A 23,662-nucleotide genomic window follows, 5' to 3' on the forward strand; every position below is an offset into this window, starting at 1 on the left:
AAACAGTAAAATATTACTCTAACAATGTCGAATCAATTAAGCTAATGACTTTTTGGTAAATGGTTTTTTATCTAATCAAAACTTTCATAACAAACACTTTTTATTTATTAGATCAATACTACAATTTAGAACACCAACATAATTACATAAAATACTTACCTCTTGTAGACATCTAAATCTTAAATCAAACTCACATAAAGATAGTACTCTCATACGTTGTAAAATATTGTAGATGAGTCATACATAAAAGATATTTAGAGAAAAACAAATATATACTTAATTCAACAGAAACTATCAATAATCTATATTAAAATTTTAATAATCCAATCATTAAATTAGGTCATACAAATTTTACAAATTGAAAATTATAAAAAAAATTATTATATAGATTCAAATTAACATATAATATAATTTTATGAATATACATAAATTTCTATTAATTTAAGAAAATATTAATAATTTTCAAATTTTTTTATCTAAATCTATTTGATAAGAACTTTCAATTTCATAGTTAAGATTTAGTATAGATCGATGGTCAATAATTGAAATAACTACTAAGAGCTATACTTTAAGTAAATTGATCACACACAACATAGTGACAACAATATATATAGTAATATAAAGGGTTGTTCTCAAAAAGGATTATCACTTGAGTTACCAATATGTGTGTGCCAATAAACCAAACAATCATACAAGAGAAAGCAACACCAAAACCATCATCCTCATGGAGTGAATAGAAAAGGGGAATCCCGGAAATGACATAAAGGGACCTTGGTGACCTGGATTCAAAATTGATCCGCACAGTTTAAGACCAGTGAAACAATAACATCCTGTCTAGTGAGATGCTTGCAAATAATCATGAACAGACAATACTTTGAAAAATAATTTCCTTCAACTTTATATTTATGTTACTAAAATTATAATCCTAATTGTACATTTGCCATTTGAACACTTAGCGGTAAACTCAAATTTGCCCCAAATATACTGGCACCAAGACATCCCACTTGACATTGTAATTTTACGTGACCAAGAAAGTATGTTAACGGGATGGTGTCCTGTAAAATAGTATTGTTTTGGGTGGACCTTCTAATAAGATGTTGTCTATTGAGGAAATATCCCAACTATTAAATAATGCCATCCTCCATAGGCATACATCTAGTTATAAAACCAAAGTGTAAAATAGTATTGTTTTGGGTGGACCTTCTAATAAGATATTGTCTATTGAGGAAATATACCAATTATTAAATAATGCCATCCTCCATAGGCATACATCTAGTTATAAAACCAAAGTGTTCATGATAATGTAAAAACAGTTCAAAAAGATAATGGTACAACGAAAAAACACATTAAAAAATCTTCAAATCCACATTAGTAATCGTCACCCTTTGATATAACTTCTTTGCATGTTGGTCGGAGTAAGATTGTATGCTCGAATTGTGATATATAGCTCCCTTTCACGTCACATAGAGGAGGATAAGGCTGCATAAAAAAAATTAAAATTAAAAATTAAAAAATATTAGTCCTTCACAAGAATTTCAGTTAAAATTAAGAAATCAGCGACATACAAAATTAAAAAGATATACCCCCCCCCCCAACTGGAAGTTGAATATGACAAATAAACCTTTAAAGCATGAACATTTGAACACCATTTGGGTGCCGAGTATATTATCAGACATGCCCAACTCAAACACTTGCAATCGAAAACACGATTTAGATACATGTCAATCTGTGTCCAATTTAAAATTTTCAGAACACAGCTCCGATCCAGCCATTTAAAATCTGACTTTTTTTCCGACAGTACTTATACACGAGGCTAAGTACGTTTAAGATTCTTTTTTATTGAAAAATGTCAATAGAAATAATACATCTTTTTCAAAGGGGGTGACACGTTACTGGTACTGGTACACGAGACATGTCAAGTATTAGACAAGCACAGTCGTTTGTCCCTATCTGTGTCCATGCTTCGTACTAAAACAGAAATAAACTATATAGTCCTACAAACACATGCACATAGGTTACAGGACACTGGATGATAATGTTTTTAAAAAGTTTAAATAGTTTAATTTACATTCAAAAGAACATATAATTATGTTAACCAGAACTTCGTGTCAGCATTGAAATGTAACCTGCTAACGGATTGGAGTTAAAATATTGGAATAGAACAGAGTCAAATCAATCATAATACCAAAAAAACAAATCAAAGATATTAAAATATCAATAATGATCACAGCTAACAAACACTCCCTCAGACACCATTCACTCTTTATTGAAACCGTTGCATGCATTCGATCTTTTTAAGTTTAAAAATTCTTCATATCCACAAAATTCTTTGGTGTCTATAACTCCTGAAGCGTACCTGAACAATGCCAGAGTCGCACAAATTCTTTAATGCCATCAAGTATTTAGTCTCTCCTAGGCGATCTAAATACCGCCTACAAAAGGCCAAAGTAGAGAAGTTCTTGTTAATAGTTGCTAACAGTTGCTTGGCTCTGGGCAATCTCAGTGGAATATGACCAACATCAAAATTTTTCATGTAGTGGCTGCACTCAAGGTCTTCTCGTACATAGCCTTTCCCTAAATATAACACACATAACATTTAAATACCAATTACAACCTGCATTATTCAGAGGCAATATAACAATCTAACACCCAAAGAAACATCGTAATACCTGTTGATGCAAAGGTTTCAATAGCAAAAAATTCACCCTCCTCCATCTTTGTCTGCTCCCCACCTTTCACAATGGGAACAGATTTTCCAGCATGGATTTGGTAGCGACCAATGCTGTGTCCATTCAAATTCCTTATACTCTTAACTGCAACATATATCACATTCTATATGATACATAATACCGGTAAATATTATGCTATAGGAATATGCAGACAAATATAATAATTATTTGGCAGTGGGAAAAATAATCTTTCAGCCATTTTCACAACTTTTAGACTTAAATATCAACAAATTACGGCATCAACAGTTATGACCAAAAGTAAACAACATTGTTGCCTATACTGAAATCAATCGGGGATGGATTTCACAATGATAGAAGATTAACCTTGGTTGTTCTGTTCTCTTTGGAAGAAAACTTATTTCATGGAAAACAAACATAATGTTATTGCAAGGTATAGTGCTAAAGCATAATTCTGAATTATGGCTCTCACTACTTGAGAACTCATGGTTAAAACAAACTTACAAGCAAGTGATAGTTTTGTATGTAATCTTTTAATCTAAGTTGTCAATTTTAACCCAAGGGTTGATATTAATTGTTCTCACTTGAGTTGCTCTCTCTCTCTCTCTCTCTCTCTCTCTCTCTCTCTATATATATATATATATATATATAAAGAGATCCATTTACTCCCGAAGTAAGTCTACCTAGACTTACTCCATTCAATAACTAATGTTCTACATCAAATTGCAACGATCCAACCGTTGAATTTAAAGTTCTTAATTATAGATCAAATCTACAAATTTTTAAAAAAAAAATTTAAACCATTTGATACTTCATTTCATTAATTCAAATCAATGTATAAAATGATTTTATAATTATCCATCAATTTAAATTAATGAAATGAAGTATCAAATAATTTTTCAAAATTTTTCAAAATTTGCAGACTTGATCTATTCATTAAAATCTCTCTCTCTCTCTCTCTCTCTCTCTCTCTCTCTCTCTCTCTCTCTCTCTCTCTCTATATATATATATATATATATATATATATATATATATATTTGAAGCTAAGTGTATAACATACAGTTAAGCTTTCTCTCTAAATTTGAAACATTCGTCAACAAGGCATTAGAGCGAGTTGAGCGCACTCTGCCCCATCAACATCCACCATTGTTTGTCGTCATCATGTGGGCTCTGTTTTTCCTATTAATTCAACATTATCAGGTCCAGCTCTGCCCCATTTTTTCCATCTCTAAAGCTACCACAATAACTTCACCTTAAACTACTGAAATATTGCTGAACAACAACATACTATTACATTTTGTAACATTTTATTGACTATCATTTTTCTTAAGTTTTTTTGCTCGACTTTAGCAACAGGTTGAGGCATTTTCTTAGGTTAGATTCAAACAACATATACAAGACCACTTTGGTTAGCCAAACACAACCCATGAGCACCCCTAAAAGAAAGTATGATCTACATATTCCGGAAGTGACAAACATGACTAAGGGTCTATTTGATTAAGCTTCTTTGAAAGCACTTTTAGGAGGAAAAATAGGAAGAATAATTGAAATAAACTTCTCCATAAGCTAAAATTAGTTTATGCATAAGCTAAAAATAAGATTTTGAAGAAGCTAATAGAATAAAACTTCAAATTAAATTGTACATAAGCTACTTTTAGCTTATGGAGAAACTTATTTTTTTCTCTCCAAGAAAAGCCTTAAGAGAAATTTACCCAAACAGATTCTAACTGCATGCCAATTGATAGACCTATGAACGCAAAAGTCAATGGCAAACCAGGGTGAACTATCCTCAAATCCAGAGATATAGGAGGTGTGATAGAAAACTTATTTTGCACACAATTACTAGACCTAATATCCCTTATTCAGTTGGGGTTGTTCGTCAGTTCATGTAGGCTCCAAATATTCATCACTAGAATATTATGATTCGCATTCTCAGATACATAAAAAAGGCCACATGATAGGGACCATTGTATGATGATAACCAAAACACCCAAATTTCAAGGTCTTGTGATGTTAATTGGGCAAGATATCCTATAACAAGCACTCTCTACTTTGTTTTTATTGGAGTTAATGTCATTATAGGAAAAGCAAGAAACAAAATGTTGTTGCTCAATCTAGTGCAGAAGTAGAACATAGACAAAGAAATATATGATCCAAAGAGAATGACCACAAAAAATAAGCACAACCATCCCCATAAACATTATACCTTGATACACCTTCCCGTTAATTTCAACTTCATATGACTCCATGACTTCTTGAATTGCGGCACCAATATCACAAAGGCGCACATCGATTCCAGCTTCCTAGATGGCAGGCCACAAAATGTTAGGAACCAACTTACTACATGATATAATTGGTGCATACCCAATACATCACACACCACACATCAGACAAGAGAACTTTGGTGGAGGAGTAGAATCCGAAGTCATTTATTAGGCTTCTGAAGCTTTGATACCATAAAAGAGTTGTAAAGACAGAACATCTTTTATAAAATAAAATTAGATATTCATATTCTGACATTCTGAATTCTTCAGTACTTATTTTTACAAGAATAGTGCTTGTCCAACAAGCTTCTGACTAACTTGACAGTTACAGCAAACTAACAATTTAACAGTATTAATTGATTGACTAAAGAACATTATAGATTATAATGAACAACAACTAGAAAATGTGGCTTGACATTGCAGCAAATGGCAGAGAGAAATTATGTTTAACAGAATTACAAGAATAGCAAAATGAAAAAGCATAATTAACTAAGTAAGAAAACTAAAAAACAGAATTAAGAAATGTAATTTAAAATATAACAAAAAAGAATAGAATTAAAAAATATAATTTAAAAGGAAACAATAAAAAATAGTAATATAAAATATAATTAAAAATACAACAGAATTTATAAAAGAAACAGAATTAAGAGTTATAGAATTAAAAATAACAATTTTAAAACAGATTTAGAAAATAAAAAATAATTTTAAAACAGAATTAGAAAATAAAAAAGAATTTTAAAACACCCTATGAAACCTCTCTTCTTCGACAAAACAAAAATCATTTCAAACCCAATCTGATGCAACCTTCTTTACAGCAAAATATGGGGTTTGGATGTCCTAATGGGCCAGGTCCAGCAAAATAAAGCAGAGGACCTTGGTAATCATCAGCTACAACTGTGTGTATTAGTGCAGTTGGCTAGAGAGCCATGGGATCTTTCCAATAAAACTATAGAGGTTTGGATGCTCTGTTCATGGCCAAAAATACTGCAGAAAATCAAGCAAAAGAGAAGAATGGAGGCAGCACCACTCACATAATTGTGTTTGACACTGTAGGATTGAAAGTTAATTGGGCTGTAGGGGTCCTGTTTGTTGCGTTGAACATGATGTTTCGAAGTTCAAACAACCAGAACATTGACGTGGAACATTTGGTGAAAATAAAATTGGATCACTCAAATATCCAGGGTTTCTTTGTATAGATACACTCAATCAATAAATAAATTCTGTTTGTCTTCCATTTTCTATGCAATTTCTATCGCGTTCTTTAAACAGGTTGTCTTTGGGCCGAGGAATTTTACCAAGTAATGACAGCAGTCAGCTACATGGCATGATACCCCTAATTTGACATAGGGTTAGGCATTTTTTCCAGAATGTACCTTAATACCCATGTTGGTTGCTTCACGAGAGGCTTCGAGCAATGGATCAAATATGGGGTTGAATGCCACAGTAAAAGCACAGTCAACTATATATCCTACAAACAAAATTCATGACAAGAGGTTCACCGGTGTAATATAAGAACATACACTATCACAGAAATACATGATCAAATATATTTTTTTCTTGTGTATTACCATCTACATGGGTGCCAAAATCCAATTTCATCACATCATCATACTGAAGTATAGTCTTATCCCCTGAATTTGGAGTCCAGTGAGCAGCAACCCTGGAGGAGCAAGACTTCAGAAAATAATTCTATGAAGAAACCACAAACTACAGCAATCAAAGTCTTATCCCACTAGGAAGAAATCATGAACAACTAAAGCATTTTCCAACTAGATGAGGTCAGCTACAAAAGGCAGGCAACACCATTATATGACATCAAAATCAAACTCTTAACAGAGGCCATTTAAATCCATTTTAATGGTTTCACTCAGGGATTTTCCCCCTCATCCTCTACCTCTAATTATTGGGCTATCCTTTATTTGATCAACTTTTCTAATTGGAGCTTCAATCAATCTTTTTCACATTCCAAATCATTTGAGGCAAAATTTTGCCTTTTTTTTTTTCTTAATAGGTGTCATTACTACAAATTCTCAAATACATTCATTTTGATTGTTAATTGTTCTTTTACAATCTCGCATCCAACATAACATTCTCATCATCACAACATTTATGCTCTTGATGGCCCTTCATCACTCTATTGAGTACCACAAAGCAAGAAACCACAAAACATAGGATCTGTTTTGTAGGAAAGAAAGGAGGGATATAGGAAATAGGGTAGAGAAGAAATAGGTGGGGAGAGAAATAAAAAGGTGGGACTGCACCTTTTTATTTCTCTACAAAAATGAGCATACATGAGTAGAGCTCCCTTTTCTCTCTTTTTTATTTCTTCCCTATTTCTCTTTAACCAAACACTCCTATTTCCACTTCATTTCTCACATATTTCAATTCACTCTATTTCTCTCTTTCCTTCCTACCAGAAATACAACAAGGGAAAAGTAGAAAACCATAGTATAAAGTGTTACCAATTTAAAGAGCATCCTGTGGGGAATGCAATGCCAGCTTGCAGGCCATCCTCTGATATTAGCTTACGAACAGTGTTCTCCAATGTTTCACATAAGTCAGTCATCAGCATTCCAGGCTTTAAAATGCTTTTTATATATTTGCGGACCTACTTAGACATAAAAAAGTAAGGAACGTATTATAAACTGAGCTATATAACACCAGCCTTTATCAAAGAATAAGTATTGCTTTTCACTTGAGTGTAAAAGAAAATCAGGTGAAACAATATGGAAAATAAGACTATTTTTTCACATTAAAATCTAAAGGAAGTACAATGAATGAGGAGCACAGATAAAAACATTTTTCTTGTTTGGTCATATTATAAAGAAAGCACATCATAACAATGGAATACTATTACTAATATATTCTTGCCATATTTTCAAATCATTTCATAAATTAAAATTACATTATTTGATTTACATTACACCCAACCTTTTCATCATAAGTTTTAGTATCTACTTTCTTGGAATGTTTTCCACAAATTCTTGGAGAACAAAAATAGCAGTTTAGACCTACATCAATTTTCCCACCCCTCATTTCCTTACCCCTATCCAAACAAAAAAACAGTGACAATCTTGTCCATTTTTTTTCCAAAACTAGCCAGATATTAACATAAGGGGTTTAGGGTTTACAACCTGACGATGAACTTCTGCTGCTCGACGAACAGAATTATACAATGGTTTCTGCAGGCGCTCCAGTTCTCTCTTCTCCTCTGATGTTGTCCTCCATAGATTACTGGCATTAAGATTCCAACATGATCACAAAGATATTTGAAAATTTAAACAGAATATTTCAAATAGCATTAGAATTAAACAATTTCTAATCATGTTCAACAAGGAAGTGTTTCATCTTATGTACTCTTTTGTTGGTAAGTAAGTTGACTCACGTAGCTTGTGCAAAACAAAGTTGACTAAACTTCAACAAGTAAGCTTTTTTCATTCATTTAGTTTGATTCAGCTTTGAGGTGGGTATCAATAGCGTTGATATTTTAGATGAGCAAATAAGGATTATGTTTCCTAATACTCCAATATTAAAAAAAAAAACTTAAGGAATTACTATCTTTTTCAAAATCCCAACAAAACATGAGCTTTAGAATCATAATGTCCAGATGTGCAACATGAATTTGGCTCCTCTAAAGTGAAGAGATTTTACTTAAATAAAATATAGTGCAATAATAATCATTAATTAAAAAATTAACAATAGATATTATAATTGATTTTAGATTTTACTATATATATGTATTTGATTTTATCATGATTATCAATTGTTAATTTTTTAATCAACAATTGTGATTACACTTTATCCTCTAAAGTACACTTCTTTACTTTAGAGGAGCTAAATCTGTGCAACATGTTTATAGTCAACACAATTAATGGTAAAATGTGGCGTGGAAGTGTCACATCCAAAATCTTAATAGTAGCATAGCAGATCACAGTGAATGCTGTAATGAAAGCAACAGCTACATATTAAAAAAAATGAAAAAATTGTAAAGCATTCAAATTTGACTTAAATATATTTTGGCCATACAAAACAACCAAGTTTTGGTATGTCCTAAAAAATTGGGGTATTGGTTTGGCATGTCAAATGAGCTGCCACCTTCAATTTGCCATGCATTTCATATCATCCATATAAGCATTCCAAATTTTGGTTTTAGTCTCTCATAAATTAGGGCATAGATTTGTGGTGGTCATTTTCTAAAGCGAGTACTTTTGTTTGTCGAAACATCTCTCGCTGATATTTGTACAACTGTTATATGTATCATTGACTTCTAGCTGCTGACTATGCACCTTGTCAGTTGACGAGCCAGCAACTTGTCATTCAGTTATGATAGCTTGAGTCTGTTGTAAATCAGTTAGGTTTCAATCTTTAGCTGGTAGCAGAAGCCACCTTTGGAGTCTATATATAAGAGCTTTGTCTCTCAGTCTCTCTATAACAACAATTCATCTTTACAGTTTAATAAAAATACAGAAGATAAATTTATCTCAATTCCTTACTCGCCTATTCATATCTTCCCCCCTCTCTTGATAGATTCCAACTGATATGAGAGAAAGATTTAAGATTGAACAGATTGAAAAAAATTTAGGCACAGGCCGTTCTGCATTATTGAGTAATCCTCCTAATCAAAACAACCAGAGAAATACAATGAGGTATTCGAGAGACCTCTCCTCTCCTACCAACTTCTGAATAATTGCCTACCTCCCATTAACACCCTTTCCTTCCTATTTAAAGACTATTCAGACTATTCAGTTACAATTGAGTTTCCCCTCTATGCCTTACATACACCCTCTTAATCATTGATCTCCTATCAGAAATCTCCAACATTGTGGGGTCCATTTCCATGATATACCCATCATTCTGTAGGAATATGGCTCTGAATACTTGCTGATTAGATATTGTGCAGTAGTAAAATCTCTCAAAAGACCATCTGCAAAGATACCAACCAACGCTTGTTGGCCAAAATCAACAATTTTGACAGTTTGTTAAACAAACATGTTTGTGTTGGGGTTTTGGAAATAGGTCTGAGCGTGAATTAACATTTTGGGTATTTACAATGCTTAAGCACTCTGCCAACAGCATTTGGGAGTGCATAATCTCTATCCAGACTAGATCTAGAAAAATAGATCTGCTCAAGTTGTCATTGAGTACTGTTACCAGTCAATCATATTCTACATAAAGGGACAGGCTTCTATTTCCTAATCCAGTTATGGAGTCCAACCTTACCTCCAAAGATGAATTCCTTCATGCCTCTTTTGTTGTTTCAAGACATTGGGAGGAGTATAGGTATGTAACTATTATGCATCTATCTCCCTAATTAAAAAGTAGTTTTATAGTGTTTTCTACAGTGCAAAGCCTAGCTAATTGCAATCTCAGGGGTTTATTTAACAAAAAGGCTTTGCTATGCTTTCTCTTATGCAATTTCTTTGTTAATATTCTATACGAATATCCAAAATCAAGTACACTTTACTCAAATTCAAATCAACAGTCCAAGGAAAATGTCAAATATAGCTGAAGTTTATTCATCAACAACTTACTCATCTTTGTACTGCTGAATTTCACCTTCAGGGAAATCTCCAGATGGGAAAAGGTCAAGAACAGAAATTGATGGTGGATCAGTCTGTTCTCTGAGTTCTTTCTTTTTCCTGATCAGACAAAGATAAAATCAGAACCTCAGAAAAATTTCACAATCAAGAGAATAATCATTAATGGCAGGAAAAAAATCATAAAGTTCTCACTTGCTTTTAGCTTTTTTCTTTTTCTTCTTTGAAACTTCTGTCAGAAGAGAAAAATACATTCAAAAATTACATCAACATCATAATATGTAACATGTACAATAATCACTAGAGTAGTTTTATGTTTATTACTAGTGAAATGCTTAATTGGGAAGATATGGAATTACTAGGGATCTTATTTTTCCATGTGTTGATCATGAAATTGTGATCTTTTTAGAAATTAGCATATGGTGTTAGTTGTAACAATGGTTAAATGAGGAATCAAGTGAGTGTTTGGAACAGATTTTTGAATGTACACCAGTGTTCTTTCTCCACATTCAAGAGGCAAATTATGTGGAAGCTGATACTTATTGCTTTTCGGTGGACATGGTTTTTCACATTCCCACTGCATTTCCAAACAAACGGCAAATCTGATCAAGTTCCTATATTTTCCATTTTTATATATGGTTCTTCAAAGTGTATTACACCTACTGTTATTTAATAGTATATCTTAACTATAAACAGTTATGTTTCAGACAGAAAAAGAAAGGACAAGAAAAGCTCCCGGTGGAGATAAAATATCAGAAAAGGAATAAGGACTCAAACAAATCTTCTGAACAACAATGCTATGCTCACCAATGATAAGCATGTCAAATGGCAATTAAATAATATTCATATTAGGTGAATTCATTTGCACATAATTACTACCTTTACCGTCATCTCCTTTTTGTGATGGTGGAGAAAGCTCACCAGCCTCTTCTACGTGACTTGGAAGCTCTGAGGTCCCATTTTCTTCTAGCACGTTGTTTAAATGAGGATTTCCCTCCGCCATGAAAGAAGACCTGCATGCTCAGTCAAATTACAATGTGCCTTTACAAACAACCCAATATAAGATAACAGAAAGAGTAGTCCATCCATTCCAGGGGCAAGACGTGGGATATTTTTGAGGGGGGGGCATAATATATATTCCCAGCTGCCTAGCAGTACCTCACCGCATCAGTTCTTCAATTTCCTTCTTCCCGAACTATGATGCCTTTGAACAAAGTAACTTGTCTTTTCCAAATAGAATACCCAAACCCCAAGTTCAAAGCAAACCCAGTTTCAATTTCACTAAAATTCTGGAAAAAGTTCTATAACAATCTAACACAATCAGTTCTATACCAATGCACTGAAACAGTAATTAAAGTTCAGAAAAGGAAAAAAAAATCACAGACTTCACCACATCAGAATAAAATTACATCCAACCCAAATTTTACCCCAAAATTTCAGCATCACAGCACCATAATTAACCGCATAGCAAGAAACTAATTCAAAATATTAAGCATATTCGTTTCACATTCATACAGGCAAGAGCTTCATAGCGCAACATCTCGGGAAAAAAAAAAAAAAAAAAAAAAAAAGCCACCTAGGGTTTTCCGAAAACGAAAACGAAAACTCGAACTCTCTTACGCCCTCCGTTCACGTCGCCGCACAACTCCCTGCACAAGTCACCGAGAACGCAGCAACTACTGAGGGTGATTGAAGTGGCTTGGGTTCAGTTGAAAGTGGCAGAGATATGGAAAAATTTTCTCTGCAAGTTTATCTTTACTGATGTAGGAGTGGAATTGTCTTCCCTTTCACTTTGTTTATACAAGCCTAGTGAAGTAGATCGAAGGGTGTACATTCACTCATTATTCCTAACCGTTGGATATTACCCAACTACGGGATTAGTGTTACAAAAATTGGGCTGGGTATAATTGGGCCGGATGTGAGGAAATTAGACGCTTTTTTAATATACACCTCCTTTTAAAAAAAATCTAAAATTCTTTAAATTTTTTTATTTTTACACTCCCAAAAATTAATTTAGCATTTTTTTTTCCACACATCTTTTCTCTTTTTTTTTTAGTTTTCACATGTATCTCTCTTACATTTCCTTTACTCTCCATGTAGTTTAGAAAGTAATTTTAATTTTTCCAATTTCACGTTACTTTCTTCTCCTTTCCTCCTTCAATTTTTATATTATTATCATCTTTCTCTTCTTTTAGTTTTGTCACGCACCTAGGATGTAAAACTAGTTTTCGACAATACTGTAAGTATAAGTGATTTCCTCGACAATGTTGGCAATATCTATTCAAATGTGTTTTTTTTAACATTTCCCTTTATTTATATATTTAGAAAGCAACACATCAAATAATTTTAGTAGTGTTCCGAAAAGTAAGTTCTAAAACAGTAAAATTAATGTTAGTAAAAGCATATTTTGAATTTGTGTCTGTAACATACTTCTAGCAAGTTTTTCCCAAACAATAAATTTAGAATTCCAAAAAGTACTTTTTAAAATACTAATTGAAATTTCACAACCACTTCCTTCATTGTCGTGAAGCTTCAACTCTTAGGATTTGATTCACGAAACAACCACAAAATTGCTTCGAGTATTTCTTCACATAAAATAATTATGAGTTTTTTTTTTGCTTTTCTTAAGGTTTCTGGTTTGTATTATTTAAATGAGTAGAGTTGAGACATTTTGTGTCTTTATATTTTATTTAATAAAAATGTTTAAAATTTATCAATGTTTGGTAGATTAATTGATGTTGTATTTCATTTTTAAAACTTAAAGGTCTTAAGTTTAAGTTTTATCTTTATAAAAATGATTAATTTTTAATATTATTTAAAAATTTAAGGATAAAATCATTTAAAAAATATGTACAATAAATATTTTAAGAGAGTGTAAAGTGCATTGATATGTGTTTATGTTTTTGTTAAGCATGTTTATTTTGTGCATTATGGGTAACCGGGTTAAATATTTATTGCTAGATCATGCTAGATAATAAAAATATTTTTAAATTGGTTTTAAACTTGAAAATTCTAGAATTTAAGTCTGTCATGTAACACCTCAATTTTCATAAAATTATATTAATAATATGTAGTATTTATTTTAATGTATTAATGTGTTTATTAAAAAGATTTTTAATAATATTTAGCTATTTGATACAAGCTTTATTTTTATATAAAATATATGTTATTTTTACTTAAAATGAGAATAATATTTTATATTACTTTATTTGTTTTATATGAGCTTTATTTTAATATAAATCATGATTTTTAATTAATAATTGATACGAGATAGGTTTTTATGAAATGTATTTTATTAAACTTAAATATATGTTATTTTAATTAAAAAAAGTGTATTTTGATTATTTTATAAAGGTAAAAGGGATGACATAGTGATAATTTTGTTATTACTATTTTTAAGTAAAAAGGAATTGTTAAGAGTTACTTTTCACACTTCTCACACTACAAGAAAAATGTAAATTTCCGACGGAAAATTTCTGACGGATATGGATCCGTCGGAAATTTCCGACGGATTTATATTTCCATCGGAAATTTCTGACAGAATTTTCGGTCGGAAATTTTCCGTCGGAAATTTCCGACGGAAATATAAATCCGTCGGAAATTTCCGATAGAAACTTTTCGACGGAAAATTCCGTCGGAAATTTCTGACGGAAAAATAAATCCGTCGGAAATTTCTGCCGGAAAATTTCTGACGGAATTATTCCGTCGAAAATTTCCGACGGAATTTTCTGTCGGAAATTTCCGATGGAATTTTCGTCGGAAATCTTATTTTTAATTTATTTTAAATTTCTTTTTTTAATTTCTTATTTTTAATTTATTATTTTTAATTTCTTATATATATTTGTAGTATTAAAAATTTTATATATCTTTTAAAGGTATAAATATATATTATAATTATTTATTACAAGTTTTTTATATCTACGATTAGTATTAAAGATGAAAATAAATTAGGTTATACTATATTTTATTATAATTTACTTGGTTTGAACCTAACTTTCTTTAAAAATATATATTTTAAGTGTGACTTATTTATCTATCATAGATAATTTTTAAATATTTGGGTAGAACTACAATCATATAGACTTATTTTATAATAATTTAACACTATTAAAAATATAAAAATCTATATGTTAAATTTATAAAAATAAAGTTTAATTTATTTATGATATAAATCTGTTTTTAATATCTAATATATATTTTTAGATGATAATTTATTTTAAAATATATCTTATAATAACAATTCTAAATAGAATATAAATCTTATGATTTTTCTTATTTTGATTTTTTTAATCAATGTACACAATTTTACTATTTTGATTTTTTCAATCAACGTATACAATAAATAAAAAATACAAAAGAAAAACATGCATGCTACAAATTTTATTTTATCAAAAAATTATTTGTTTTAATATATTACATTATATATGTGAATATTAAGACATATATATATATATACATATATATATTATAATTAAACTTTTTTTAAAAATTAATTCATTATTAAGAAGTTTTTTTTATCACATGAGAATTAATTTCCTTCAAAAATTTGACAGATATCAAATAAATAAACATTTTTTCTGAATCTATATATTTATTTTATTAGAATATAATTTTTATTTTTTAAAATATATTATTTTTTTAGATAAAAAATTATGTATATGTCAAATAGTAGTGAGGGCAAGTGCCTCACTATTCCAAACGTGCAGCTGTCGCTGTATATATATGTATGTGTGTATATATATATATATATATATATATATATATATATAATATAAGGGGTTATAATTATATCGGTGTAACTTTTACTAAGTATTATGTCGCTCTATAACTTTATATTAAATGTGAATTTTGTAAATCCAACCGTTAAATTGAAAGTTCATATCACTTTATACGTGTATATCAAGTTTTGTTAAAATTGAACAACAACTGGAAGATAATCCAAGTGTTCATATTTTAGTGTATTTTGAAATGAATATATTACATCAATTTTGTTTTATAAAAATGAAGTATCAAATCATCTTGGATTAATATAAAGTTTTGTATATATAATCTATAAGAAATATGAACTTTCAATCTAACAGTTGGATTTACCAAATTCACATTTAATATAAAGTTATTGAGCGGTGTAATACATTGTAAAAGTCGCATTTAATATATAAGTATGTAATAAATAAATATTTATAATTTTATAAATTATATTATCATTATAAATTATAAAATTAAATAATTTAAATTATAATTTTAAATAAAAATAAGTAGATGTTAATTATAAAAGTAAGTACATATAAATAAAGAATAATTAAATGTATTATTATTATTATTATTATTATTATTATTATTCGTAATATAAAATTATTATATATTATTATTATAGTACAAATATGAGATTGTATATTTGAGGATGACTTAAATGAATTAATTTGTACAAGTTATACTGACAACATACATAGACATTTCGGTAGCTTACTCATCAGAACTTCACAGTTAAGCGTGCTTGACCTGGAGTAGTACTGGGATGGGTGACCTTCTGGGAAGTCTCCCATAAATTGCACAAGTAAGAATAAAACACGCTAAACAGTGAAATATTGTGAAATAGAACCCTTGAGAAGCCAAATATGAGAGTTGTTACAATAATAAATTTATTAAAATTAAAAAAAAATTATAATTTCCGACGGATTTTTTCGTCGGAAAATTTGACAGCAATTTCCGACGGATTTTTCCATCAGAAATTTCCGACAGAATTTTCCGACGGAATTTTCTGTCGGAAAATTCCGTCGGAAAAATTATTTCTGACGGATTTTTTTTTTCCGACGCCACTTTTTCCGACGGATTGAAATCCGTCGGAAATCCATCGGAAAAAGCAAAATCCGTCGAAAATTTACCTATTTCCGTCGGAAATTTCCGTCGGAAATCAGCATTTTTCTTGTAGTGTCATTTCTCCTGTAGTCTCTCGTTTCTTTTTTACGTGCTTTGAAGACTTAAGAGAACCAGGAGGAAGAGGTTTCATCTTTTGCTCATCCAGGTAAGGCGGAAGTGAGAAACCTCGCTTGAGAAATATCTGTTGGGTAGCAGAATTGACCTCAATCTGCTGCCTAATGTATGCTTTTATGAATAGGCTAATTGTGAGTTTTTTTGTTTTGATGTTTGATGTTTTTGTTATGTTCCCTGATGATCACTAAGCATGAGGGTATATATAATTTTGAGTTTGGGTATGTTTTGATATAGATTAGAGTGCTCTATAAGTGCCCCTATGAGAAACAATTAGGGACATGATCATCTGACTAAAATTAAAGTGTTTAATGTGAAATTGAGTATGGATTTGTATTCTAGGTGTCCATTGAAGTATTTGTATGTAATAAATTGTATAAATATGTGCTTATATGTGATAAATCGCGTGATTGTGAAGTATGGTTTTGCAAGTTCGCACTGGGGTTTTGGGCATGCTTCTTTGCGTCGAGTGTAGGAAAGTTGAGTCGAGCTTAGGAAAGTTGAGTTGGGCTCATGTAAAGCTATGCCGACGGGTTTATCCGCTTTAGGCATAACATTAAATTCGTTGGGAGCACTAGGCATGCTGCTCCGCGTTTGGTGGGGCATTTAATTCACCGGGCATAAGTTGAGGCACGTTGGGCTCGGCCCGATTGATGTTTTACACGTTTTATATGCTTATAAATGATTAATTGAATGTGTGATATACAACTATTGATCTTATGTGAATTACGTGTTGTTGTGAATACTATGAATGTGAGAACTAATGTGTGGGTGTCCATATGACTATGACTATGAGAATGTAAAATGTGATGAAATGAGACAAGACGTGAAATTCTATGACAAGTAAAGTGATGAGTCCATGAAGTTGTGAATGTATGACATGCATCATGTGCATTTATGTGATGGGTATGTGGAGTACACCGTTAGGTAACACCCTCCTTATGTAACAACTTGGGGGAGCCTTAAGGGATAATGCGGTTTGAATGTCCCAGTTTCGCCTGTTTATGTGCATAAGACGTAACTTGCGCAACTTCGTTATCTTGACGAGACCCTAGCAGTAAACCCTTCTAGTTGAAAGTGTATGGGTAGCTCCCTGCATGTACTCTTATACTACTCTAAATGTGATGTTTCGGCAGCACACCAATGATATATGATGAGATATGTGATTGGCGCTATATGCATGCATTTGTGAGTTGAGTCCATGACATCATTGCATGATAAAGTGATTGAGCATGTCTTACTATTTTATGTGTAACTTGTGTTGTGCTTGGCTAAGGTGTAACTTGTGTTGTACTTGTTAGGATTGTGTGTGTGTGGCCTATTAGTTATTTATGCACCTGAGTGAGATGTTTCTCACTCCCCTATTTGTTTGTGCATGTTGTAAATTGTGTTGCAAGTGATTATCAACACGAGGATGTTAGTGATGAAGCATAAGCTTCAGTTAGGCATGTTCTGAAGGACATATGACATCAGGGCATTGATAGGACTAGATTATGATTTCATTTCATTGTGTCATTTTGGAAAATCTTTAGTTTATTTCCCTTGTAATTTTCGCATTTGAACCACGATTTTTATTTATGAATATGAATCATTTACTTTTATGTTAATTAAAAGATTGTTTTATTTAAGAAAGTTTTATTTACTCAAAATTTACATGTTATAGTTATTGTATACTTATGTTGGGGTAGAGGGTATCACATGTCACTTAAAATGATTATCCACTTAAAATAATTGATTATTTGCATTGTGTTTTTTCATTTTGAGAAGCCTACTATAATAATTGATTATAATTGTGTAATAATAAATTATTTTAGAGTCGGTTCTTTATAATAATCAATTATTGTAGTACATAATTGATTATAGGGTTTTTGATTGATTTCCAAATTTACCAAAAATAAAATAATCAATTATTTGTGAAAATATTGCATTATTTCAGTCAAAGAGATCTATAAATACCAATTTTCAAATTCAAAACATATCAATATAAAATACTTGTAATTTTATGAAATCTATTGTGAAAAAAGGCCCTTTGAAATTCTTTGTTTTCTCTATGAAATAATCCTTTGATCCTTTGTGGGTAATCTTGATAAAGGGTTCAAGAATCATCATCATCCAACTAGAGAAAAGGGTTAAGCTACTTTGAATCTGATTCATCTTTCCAGTTGATTATGTATCCAAGTGAAATCATTTTAAAACTCCTTTTATCATTATTCTTGAGTAGGTTTCTCAAGATTAAAGGTTTTGTAGTGGATGACTTGAAGGATCATTTATTGGGTTTAAGAATGGGTTTATCTTTAGGATTCTGGAAGTTTATTGCATGTGTGATTGATTGTAATAATAGTGAAAAAACTCAATCAAGTTGATTAGAGACTAGATGTAGGTCATAATGGTGGTAACTAAACCAATATAAACTCTTGTGTCATTTCTCTCTATTCATATTCTCCTTGTTTGAGTTATTGTTAATATTAACTGCATATGTTAAATCTATTATATTTGAATCTTGCATATCATATAGGATTTCACATATAATTTGTTCTTAATTTATAAATCAATATCAACATTTCATCCTATATTATCTAAATCATTAGACTTCTTTAGAAAGATTTTAGAAAAGTTTTTAAAAATTAAAGATTTTGAAAATATTTTTTTAAAATATCAAATTGTACCCCTCCTTTTAGATAAAACCATCTTTTCTAATATTGTTGTCCGACCTAATTTAAATGATAGAAATACAAGATAAAGAATTAACATGCAACAAAGACAAGTTGAATAATCTACGAGATGAACAAATTATAGAGAAAGTATATGAAAAAGAAAACAAGTGCAAACATCATGTAACACCCAAAAAAAATTAAATTACTAAAAAGATATTTTGATTAATTATAGGGTTTTATAAGATATTTTAGATACTTTTAATAATTATGAGTATTTTAATTAAACAATAAATATTTGTGAAAAATATTTTGTATAATATTTATTAAAGAAATGTGTATTTTTATGATATTTTGTGACAATAAGTATTTTGAAAAAATCATGTGTTTTTTATTATAACTATTTCTGTTTTATTTTAATATAATTGTATTAAGAGAAATAGACTTATTTTTATATATTATATATTTGTTATAATTATTTGGATTGAGAGTAATATGTTTATTTGATATATTATTTATTTATTTATAATTTTTAATATTTTAGGGAAAGGAAAAGATAACTGATTAAAATATTTTTACTGAAGGATTAAGTGTAAGTTAAGTTTTTAAAAAGGGGTTATGACAATTCTTTTATTTTTACACTTTTCGTTTTCCATATTACGCATACGTTCTAAAGAACAAGATGAAGAACTAGAGCTCATTAGAGAACACCATGAAGATTCACGTCCTTCATCAAACGTTCATCATTAAGATAAGGGAAGAGTGAGTAGTCTCTTATTGATGTATTTTGGGTAGTGGAATTGACCATTAGTCCCTTTCTTTGTTGCTTGTATTGTGTGGAGGGGAATTTCCCAATTTATTGCATTATATGCCTTTTTTTATCTTCCACGTGATTTCTTATTATCCCATTTGATGTTGTGCAGTTGTAAAAGTCTTTAATTTATTGATTAAACATGTAATTATGAAGTTTAAATTACTTGTGGGTTCCCGTGAAAATCTTTAATGGTTATTGTGTGAGTGGTTAGTAGAGGTATGTAATTAGAATGTGAAATTGATGTTGTACTTGACTAGTTGATGGAATAATAGAGTAGTATTAGACTTTAATATATGATTTTACGAATTAGATTAAGAGAAAAAAGTTTGGATGTGAGTTGTGTTTGATTTTGAAAATTTTGTTTTAAATATAACTTATATTTATGTGATTTTTCTATGTGTGATTAATGAAATTGAGTTTTGATTCTTGGGTAAGAAAGTACACATTTGAGACTACAATTCAGACATCACATAAAAATGTTAAGGAATGACCAAGTTATGTGAGTTAAAAGATGAATATCATATTCCATGCGCAAAATATAATGTGAGTACGTTGTAAGCCTTTTGAGTAGGCTTAAATGGCAAAATTAGGTTTTGCAATCTCCATAAAAGTTCTAGCCCTATATTTTAGCTTTTAAATAACATTGGAATCACCTAGAAATGATGTACCGAACTAAAGTTATGATTAAACTAGTAAGCAAATGTCAAACTATCAAATTAAAGTTGAAACATTGTAGTTTTGTATTTAAAAAAAATAATAGATGGCATAATTAGATATTAAGATCAACATAAAAGTTGAATATAATTATCTTAACTTTCTGAGAAAATTAAGATCAACTTGATAACATATATATAGCTCTATATAAGGTATTTGGATCACTCAATGTATTAGAAGATTAAGTTATGAAAATGTAGTTTGTTAATCGTAATGGTGAATAATTTTACCCTTTAAGTATTTGATTTTACAAATGGTTTGAGGTACCTATATCAATGTCTAGAAAAGATAAATCATGATAAAAAATAATTGTTAGTAAATTATGATGTAAGTTGATTGTTAATTATTTGAGGTGTTTTAATGATAGTGATGTTCAGGAACTTGATGTGTGGTAGTGATAAAGTTGCTAGACTAGTTAAGTGATTAATTTAAATTCTTAGTAAAATTGATCTTAATGAAGATGGTTGAGTTGTGTCGGGCGCGGATTGATTTTCATTGAGTGCTAACTGTATATGAGATTTGTTTAGATACATGAGTTGAGGAGGGTGTTGAATAATTTGAATGTTAATGAGTGTGGCATGACTATATATGTTTGTTAGATTGTTTGAATGAGTTGCCTGATTACTATTGGTAAATTGTATATATGATAAAGTGTATGTGTCATTAATAACAATTGAGAGCACGACAAATCATATGTATGACAAATCGTTTGAGTAGTAAATCATTGACATATGTGTATGTATGGTGGTTTTCATGTTATGAAAAAGTTTGTGTGACATGTATCATAAAATCGTTTCATATGCATTACGCATTGTGTGAAATTGGTACCACGTGCATGCAAATTGAGAGTTCGTGTCTATTGCATTCCATATTCGCATGTGACTAAATAACTTATGATTGTTGTGTTGATAAATGATTGTGTTGGTAGGGATGATTAAATGATTATGATAGTTAAATGTTATCATCATGTTATTGTATAAATAATGTATGAAGTGTGTTTGACTATCTGTTTCTTATTCAATGCCATGAGTTAGGGTGAGAAGTTTTCTCACTCGCCTTTATTTCCATGTCTTGACTATATGTTGTTGCAGGTTATGCTCATCAAGATCTTAGGAGTGTTCTGATAGGATATTTGACATAAGGACTTAGAGTGGAAATATGTTTATTAATTTCTAACTATAAGAGTTATGTTTAGTGTTATATTTCCGTATTTGTTTGGACTTTGTTTAGATACTTGTTATGTGAATCTCTTTACCCTAGATTGGATGTTTCACTTGACTATTTCCGCATAATTTTGGAGTATCTTTAGAGAGTTTTAAATGTTTTAAATTATATATGGGATAGAAGATGTCACATTAATAAATTTGTATCATGCATTTAAAACTTGTGTTTCAAACAATACTTTATTTTGAATTGATTTTTTAAATCCTAATTTTATTTAAGGATTTAAATGTAAATTATAATTACGATCTACCAATAATTTAATTTTTTAACCTATGAGATATATGTATTGTCAAACTATTATAATATTATAATTAAATATTTTTTTTATTATAAAATGATATAAAGTAATATTTTTATTTTATAATTTTAAATTTATTTTTAAATAAATAAATATTATCACTTAAAAAAAGTTTGAACTCATTTATATGATAATTAAATTATTTTCTATAAATTAAAATATGAATTATAATTTTATTATTTTTTTATAGTTATATTTTTATAATTTGCATGTCATGTCAATTTATAAAATTAATTATTTTAATAAATTTTGTTTATTTATAATTTACCTTTACATTACATGTAACATGCAGGTTGTTTAAAAATAATAATAATTTAAATAATTAATGACATTAAAGCAAGAACATGCAGGTCTTTTAAAAATAATAATATTTCAAATAATCAATAACATTGAAGCAAGAACAAATAATATTGACATTTCACATGATTAGTATAATACATCTTATCATAATCCACCTATCTATCATATAACATCACATTTACTTTCATTTAATTATTCATTATTCATTATTCATTTAAAAATAATAATATTTCAAATAATCAATAACATTGAAGCAAGAACAAGTAATATTGACATTTCACATGATTAGTATAATACATCTTATCATAATCCACCTATCTATCATATAACATCACATTTACTTTCATTTAATTATTCATTATTCATTATTCATATAAAGTGCATATCATTTAAATTTGTTTACAATAATTAATTACTACTTTATATATACAATTTATAATTTATTCATTTGATAAATATTATTTTTGTTTATTCAATATTTAAAGAGGAGGGTTCAAATGATATCGGTATAACTTTTACTAAGTGTTACACTGCTCAATAACTTTAAATTAAATGTGAATTTTATAAATATAACCGTTAGATTGAATGTTCTTTACTCTTAGATCATATATACAAAATTTTATACTAATCTAAGATGATTTGATACTCCATTCTTATAAAATAAAATTGACGTAATATATTTATTTCAAAATATACTAAAATATGAACACTTTATTACCTTTAAGTTGTTCAATTTTAACAAAATTTTATATACACATATAAAGTGATATTAATTTTTAACCTAACAATTAAGTTTACAAAATTCACATTTAATTTAAAATTATTGAGCAGTGTAATACTTAATAAAAATTATACCAGTATCGTTTGAACCATGTTCATATTTAAATATATGTAGATTGTAATTTTGCATCAGAGACATTGAGGAACTAATGACAATAAAATAGGACCAAAATAATAAGCATGTCGATCACATTTAAGTGATTCGTACAATACTACTATCATATTTATTATATAATTTTATAAATTTACATTCACTTACGCATATTAAGTATGTGACATTTTTCAACCAAAAAATAATACAAATACCAAATGGTCATAGTATGGACACGACTAATGTTATATCAAACAATGGTCAAGGTTTAATGGTTTACTTTCAATTTTCTCCTATGTTAAATAAATTATTAC

At 29.6% G+C, this 23,662-nt stretch overlaps 1 protein-coding gene across 4 annotated transcripts; it reads right to left on the minus strand.

Annotated features, from left to right (window-relative positions):
* Positions 1-1,221: 1,221 nt before the first annotated feature.
* On the minus strand, positions 1,222-12,264 carry LOC109816922 (methionine aminopeptidase 2B). 4 transcript variants are annotated; one of them, XM_020382080.3, is made up of 12 exons: positions 12,065-12,264; positions 11,410-11,501; positions 10,684-10,720; positions 10,483-10,590; positions 8,086-8,185; positions 7,414-7,559; positions 6,520-6,611; positions 6,325-6,419; positions 4,894-4,990; positions 2,670-2,813; positions 2,357-2,574; positions 1,222-1,479 (listed from the first exon to the last, which is right to left on the minus strand). In XM_020382080.3, the coding sequence occupies exons 2-12, from the start codon at positions 11,489-11,491 to the stop codon at positions 1,369-1,371; spliced, it is 1,230 nt and encodes a 409-aa protein (XP_020237669.1). In that variant the 5' UTR covers positions 11,492-11,501; positions 12,065-12,264; the 3' UTR covers positions 1,222-1,368. The 4 variants fall into 4 exon arrangements, with proteins under 4 accessions (XP_020237669.1, XP_020237667.1, XP_082929956.1 ...); XM_020382078.3 differs by having other exon boundaries at positions 11,368-11,501; XM_083073830.1 differs by having other exon boundaries at positions 12,109-12,262.
* Positions 12,265-23,662: the final 11,398 nt, after the last annotated feature.

This window comes from Cajanus cajan, chromosome 4 (assembly GCF_000230855.2).
Source record: "Cajanus cajan strain Asha chromosome 4, NIPB_CcT2T_4, whole genome shotgun sequence".
NCBI classification, from domain to species: Eukaryota; Viridiplantae; Streptophyta; class Magnoliopsida; order Fabales; family Fabaceae; genus Cajanus; species Cajanus cajan.